The sequence below is a fragment of the Daktulosphaira vitifoliae genome, unplaced genomic scaffold, assembly GCF_025091365.1.
Source record: "Daktulosphaira vitifoliae isolate Bord-2020 unplaced genomic scaffold, ASM2509136v1 Scaffold_1, whole genome shotgun sequence".
In the NCBI taxonomy this organism is placed as follows: Eukaryota; Metazoa; Arthropoda; class Insecta; order Hemiptera; family Phylloxeridae; genus Daktulosphaira; species Daktulosphaira vitifoliae.
The window spans coordinates 13,022,065-13,029,153 of record NW_026099572.1 but is presented as its reverse complement, the minus strand read 5'-3'; the positions used below and the strand labels follow the sequence as shown (position 1 = coordinate 13,029,153).

The 7,089-nt window shown below is 25.1% G+C and overlaps 1 protein-coding gene across 1 annotated transcript; it reads left to right on the top strand.

Moving 5' to 3' along the window:
- Positions 1–2,143: 2,143 nt before the first annotated feature.
- On the top strand, positions 2,144–4,730 carry LOC126894730 (uncharacterized). The gene is made up of 2 exons (XM_050665950.1): positions 2,144–3,100; positions 3,917–4,730. Exons 1-2 carry the CDS (start codon positions 2,211–2,213, stop codon positions 4,713–4,715), a joined length of 1,689 nt encoding a protein of 562 aa, XP_050521907.1. The 5' UTR covers positions 2,144–2,210; the 3' UTR covers positions 4,716–4,730.
- The last annotated feature ends 2,359 nt before the right edge of the window (positions 4,731–7,089 follow it).

Here is a 7,089-nt window from a genome sequence, read left to right as displayed (position 1 = left end):
CATTACCAGAGAGAGACGTAAGCGATACTCCGTCAAATCGATTAGACCGTTGGCGTAGAGTAAATAAGTTTTCTCAGCAAAGATGGAAACGCTGGAGTAGTGAATATCTTTCACAACTTCAAACTCGCTACAAATGGGCAAGGGAGAAGGGACCTAAACTGTCAGTGGGTTCCGTCGTCTTAATAAAAGAAGAAAATCTCAGCCCACTGTTATGGCGATTGGGCCGAGTATTAAGTGTTATATGTGGTAAGGATGGCGTGATACGCACAGCAAGGGTAAAAACCGCTTTTGGTGAATACTTACGAGCAGTTCGAAATTTAAGTCCATTGCCAATTGAAGTCGATTGATTTATTGAAAATTTATTGTTTGTCAATTTAAATATATTTGTAATCCATTTGTTATTTTAGAATGTTAGTTTTTTTTTGTTTTTGCAATTTGTTTTATGTTTTATATATATATATATATTTTTGATTTGTTAGATAAATTTTATATTGATTTTGGTTAATCAAAGTGGGCGGTTTGTTTGATATTGGGGAAAAAACGCTAGATATATTTGTTATAGAATAGGTGGGGGGCGGTGCAGCGTAGGTTTTTGTTTGTAAGTTAGTCGAAAACCGGACAGCGAATGATGAGTCCGGCTCACTTACGCGCACCTATAGTTTTTCGTATATAAAATGTAAAAGATATCAAATAAAAAAAATACAGTCCATATTATAGAATAAAAATAAAGTGTTTTTATTCAAAGTTTAAAATATCGTAAGCTACCGATCAAATGGTAAAGCAATAGATTCTTTTAAACATCATTTAATTTAATTATTAATAACTAGTTAGTGCTTGGTCATATACTTCGACTGGGTGTTAGATAGGAGGCCAAGACCCCGGCCACTACAAGAATACTTCAGCGTTTAATACCTCTACGAGAGGAACTTAATACATATATCTTTATATCTACTTATCTTTAATGTTTTAAACCCTCGGACTCTACAACCCTGATAGAACCTTGTTGCTCCTGAACTGACCAAATCCCCAAATATCCAACCTTGGTCAAAATACCAAACACCTTTATTATTTTTGTATTACTACAAATTGTAATGAAATATTAAATAGTAATTTATAAAATGTATAAGCCCACCAAGGTCTAGAAAGCATGACATCAAGGGGATTAAACCCCTTAGTTACGTCAATACTATAAAATGTGTCCTTTAAAATAAAAAAGTGACAAAATCTCATAACATAGATTCTAGTTTTGATTGTAGACAACACGATTTTTCAATTTAAAATTAACTTTTTTTTGCTCATTAAATAATCAAGTTTATTCAATTGTTTCTATTAGTTTATAAAACCGCCTATTTTTCATTTATAAAAAAAATATATTGCTTATTTTCAACATAAATTTAAATTTATACAACTTGATCAAAATATTAATTTTTAATATGTTACTTTTTAATAACAATAATTTATTACTAACACATACATTTATAATTTCTTAATTTAATTCACTTGATGTGAATTTAGTTGAAATTATTTTGTTTGTAAATTTTAAATATTTTTTTAAACTAATTTATGTTTTGCATAACAATATAATTAATTGTCATAATATTAATTATAATAAATATATTTTATTGATAAACATATATCTTAATTTTTTTTTTTTATGTCCTTATGTCAATTAGGGGATCTAATGAAAAATGAGGGGCTCATTCTGAGTATACCTACTTTTACGAAAACTTAATTTGTTTAATCTATTTAATTAATTATACACGATATTAATTTAAGGATATATTTTAGGTAAATATGTTTACCTAAAAGGAAAGTATGAGGGTCAAACCTTTTTATTGTTATAAATGATCGACTGTTCGACCCACCCCATTCGATAGCGAATGGTTCCAAAAATCCATTGTGAACGAACGTTTTTTATTATTCTAAACAGTCGTCCACTTGATATTTCATATGTAAGTATTTTGCTAATTTGTATAGCAGTCCGTAAAATCAAATTTTTAAATAACACACATAAAAAACAATTATTCCAAAGTAATATTTAAATAAAGAATAAACAACTAAAAATAATCAACTGTTGCATTTGCTTAAAATATTATTATTAAAATTATATAAATTTGTTAAGTACTACAATTTATATTTTACATAAAAAATAAATATGTTCTAATAAATTTTTACTAACTGTAATATTTTTGCATGTTAAATTGTGAATCATGTTACCCAAGTTATTTTTTTTTATTTGTTATACTTTGTGTTATATTTTAACTACAAAATGCTTTGTGAGTTGTACAATAACGCCAAAAACATATTGTAAATATTTGTCAGGAGTAATGGATCATATAAGTGAACAAGTTGGATGGGATTTTATGCAGCATTTAGAAATTAAATATTCTACAGGGGTAAGTTTTAATATTAAGGACGTTGTTTACAAAGGAAGTCGTATAATACTAACAAAAAAGTTCGATGCTATGATTGATATATTGAATTACTTGTACGCAGAAGTCATCAAAACATTTATTGATCATATTCGCACTATAGCTAACCAATGTCAAGAATATTATGACTTCAACCAGGGAGATAATTTATTACATTGTACAGTTTTACTTCAAAGTGTTGTGGAAAATTCGAAAACTATGTTTAAACAGTTATACAATGTAATGGACTATCTTAGCAACATAGATTTTAAATTATTAGCGAATGCAAAAAAAACTTTCTCAGTACCTATTGTAGATGAAATTTATACTTTTGTCGAATATGTATCATTAAAAAGTCAACAAAATACACAGATTTTTATCGACCCAAACGATTCAAACACAAAAAAAGATGCTTGTAAGGTTATTTTAGATGTGAAAAGTTTTATCGAGGGAATAGGTCACGAGACCTACCAAAATATTAAGGAGAAAAATATTTCAGTTGTTTACAATCATAAACCAAAGTGCTTACTTGAAAAGAATCTAAAAGATTATAAAGCACAACAAAATAAAAACTTAGAATTGAGTTATTATTTAAGTGAATGGCTTAACATATATTATGCGGAAATATCTACAAATTTATACAAAAATCTTGGCTTTAAACAAGTGTTAGAAGACTCAATTAAGGAAGGGTAAGAAAATTTATTTGAAAACTTTATAGAATAACAGGGAAAACATTATAAATTAACGTATTTATATTTATTCTGTTTCATTTTGTACTACCGATTGATTTACAAAATTCTTCTGTTTTATATGGTGGAGGATAGAATAGAACCATATCCATTTGTATTTAAGTATCTTATTAGTGTTATTTGGCGCACTAAATAGACGAAAATCATATTTTCTGAGTTTCCCAATAATTATGGTTCTTTAAAACTATCAACTGTGTAACTACTTTAATTACTCAAAATATAATTTTATCAATAATTTTAGAAAAATCAGTATCTATTTATATCAAAAAATATTTAATTAACGATAAAGTTTACAAAACCGATATTAACATTATTCAATTTGCCTATAGTATTCGTTTTCCTGAATTTCCCTTATTTATTTATGATAAACAAACAAATATGATCTTGGTAATATTTATACGCTATATGAAAGTTTAAATCCCTTACCTAATAAGAATTTAACGTTGCGCACGCCTCTTACATAAAATTAAAAATTATATTAACTCAAAAAATAATGTATCAAACTGATAATGAACCAATTAAAATTGTATTTAATTCATTAACCATTATATTAGCAAAATAAGTAAAGATAGATTCCTACTTAATTTTCAAAAGTGACCTCTAAAATCTATATTTAGGAATAATTATTTTGATAATGAACTAGATAATGATTTATAAAAATTAATTTCATTTTAATCTATACATTTTTATGAAAATATTATTTAATGAAAAAATGAGAGGAAGTACTTAATAAATCTCACTGTATATATTTTTTAGTACTTTCAAACCTCCAGTTCATATACATGGAAATATTAGTCAAAAGCACGTAATCGAACAATTAAATACAATTACTAAAGAAAACGGATGGAAATCATTAAAACATATGAATATTGTATTTAATGATCAAGTTATAAGTGTAGATCGTATTCTTAGACACCCTGCAGACAAACTAAATTTTCATTGTAAAAAACAACATATATTGAGATTGATCAAGTGCAATTATACAGAAATACTGCTTGAGTATTGGGAATATGTAATTTTCATGTTAAATTTTTGTGAAACGGGAATTGTCAAAAGTAATGATGTAATATATTTAAATTTTGTGCGACAAATTTTTGATACAGTTCATAAGATAACTAATATGTTTGATATAATGTATAAAACATTGATTTCTTTAAATAATCTAATAGGAGAATATTTTCATGACAACTGCCATTCGAATTTAAAATGTTTGTGTACTTTAATAACAAAATTACTTGAGGAAATAAAATCTGGAAATTATTCACTGGATGTTTTGAATAGCAAAAGTAATATCAGTGAACAGAAAATAACGCTATCTTATGCAAGAACATGCGTAGAAAAGTTTTCACAATTCCTAAAATATAACAAATCGAAAAATTCATTAAATGTAACGCATGATAAACAATGTTTAATACAAAGTGTATTGTTATATAATGAAACACCCCTATTAATAAATATCAACAATTTTTCATCTCATTGTAAACAACTAATTGTATTTGCTAAAAAATTTTTAAAAATGTACTATGAAGATTTGGGTTTAAATAAATTTAATTAATTTAATCATCAATTTATTTTTTTATGTCGATTATTTTTTTTTACGCCTAGCTGGGGGCTATTACACAAACATGAGACTTATTGGGCTGTTTTTACAGTTATGTCACAGATGTCTATAGAATTTCATTCTATTGTTACAGATTTCATTTATTATTATTGTTGTTATTTTTGGTGATATAAAAAATATAATTGCTTATTTGAAATTAGCACAAAAAATTGAATAATTAAAGTATATTTTTGGCTCTGATGAAAATATTTTGCAAACGATTTATTCATAATTAACAACAAATTATTATTTAATAAGTTTTATGTTAAGTCCTTCAATTTTTATACACGTTTGCCATAAAAGTAATAACTACTTTATAATTCTTTATAAATTTTTCAAAAAAACTACAATACTAAATTGTTAAATATCAATCTTATACTAAATTTAATTGCTATAATAAATATTTATTCATATATTATACTTCTAAACACCATTTCCCTTTATATATTTCTATATTAGAATATAGAATCTTTATATATATATATATATATATATGAATATATGAATATATATATATATTCATATATTACACTTAAAAATCATAAAACTTTTAATCAGGACATAGATAAGGAAATAGGAGATCATGTAGCTTTTGGAATAATCAACCAATTTTTTAAAATTAAACACTATCTACAGATTTGCATCGGAGCGTTTGTTACGATAGTGATTTTAATCACTGTCAGATATCATCTATACTTATCCAAATTATGCCACATCCAAACTGTGCCGCGATTCCACTCTGCTACCGTTTATTTAATTTTATTTTAGTTATTCTTAAACTTTCGCATATCATTAAAATATTGTGTGATTTTCCATATAGGTAACTAATTTTTTTAGATTAAAAATTATTTTATTCAATTTTCAATTTTTCACTTATTTTCTTGAAACAATTGAAAATATTTAATTTTCGTAAAGGGAACTATTGTTAAATTTAAATAGCTCTATAATAATAAGTAGTTATTTTAAGTAATTAAAATATTTTGAAATAATTTTTTTTCTTCCCATCAGTATTACAATACCTTAACTTTAATTTTTTTTAATGGAAATCCCTATTTTTAGTTGAATGATATGTTAAAAACAAGAATGTTGTTTTTATAATATTTTTATTTGATGAATCGTTTTTCTATTATTGTTTATTCAATTTTACAGTTTTTGACCTATTTCTACTGATAGTTGTTTAGCATATAATTGTAGTCATTTCTTCATATGATGTCATATAAATAAGTTTTTATTGACAATTTTTATCATATCTATTATTAACGATTGTAAGAATATATATTGATAATAATTTATAGTGTATTGAAACAGATTATTGTTATCACTGGTATTAAAAAACAAAATTAATGATGAATTTTTATTTAAATCTAAATTTATATACAATTTATAATGCAAATGATTGATCAAATAAAAATTATTAAAAGAACAAATGTTTTTGAAATTTTTTCTATTATAAAATTTAAACTTAAAATATAAGTTCTTGTCAAAAAAAAAAAAAATAAATAAAGTATTTATTTTTTATTCCTGAATGGGTCAAAAATTAATCATTTAATTACATATGGACGTAGATATTTTTGAATCAAGCAATGTATTCCTTTACAAAAAATAAAATTATTCAATAGTTTTTGAGAGAATGAGTGTCAATCATTAATTGATTATAATTTAAGCATTATTAATTTTGTCTAGAAGAAGTGATATTTTATAATAGGTACATTTTTATATGAATAAAAACAAAAATCATGACACTTAACAAAATAACGTCCAAAATTTACAGGTCTGGTCATTTTTCATCTTTTATACTATAGACTAGAAAATTATTTTAGTAGACATTTTAAACTTGATATGGCACTGTATTTTCTCAACCTTACACCTCACTATTAATCAATCTTAAAGGAAATGTATCGGTCACTATAAGTGTATAAGTACTTGGAATTATAACTGCGTGGTGGCCTAGTGGTAATTGTTTATACAGTGCCTTGGTCAAGAAAACGTTATGAAACTTTATGATTATAACATTTAAAACGAACAATTTTGTCAAAACGTATGAAAAAAATAAAAAAACCAAAATTACAATTATAAGCTTCGATGCGAAGCTGAGAAGGTATTGGTTTTACTATGATGTGTTTTTTTTTTTTTTTTTTTTTTCCTGTTACCACTTTTTCTCAGCTCTCACCGAACGGATTTCTTTCAACGATACGTCAAAAGATCACAAATTGTATCTAGTCGAAGACATTACCCTTCAAAATTGAAAAAAATGCCCTCGTTCCCCGTAAATGGGGGAAACCTCCAAAAAAATTACAAATTTAAAAATCGCTAATTTTCGAAATTTTTT

Coding starts and splice junctions, on each gene's coding strand:
- LOC126894730 (XM_050665950.1), top strand. CDS start 2,211: ATGTTACCCAAGTTATTTTTTTTTATTTGTTATACTTTGTGTTATATT. Junction 3,101..3,916: donor GAAGACTCAATTAAGGAAGG/GTAAGAAAATTT, acceptor TATATTTTTTAG/TACTTTCAAACCTCCAGTTC.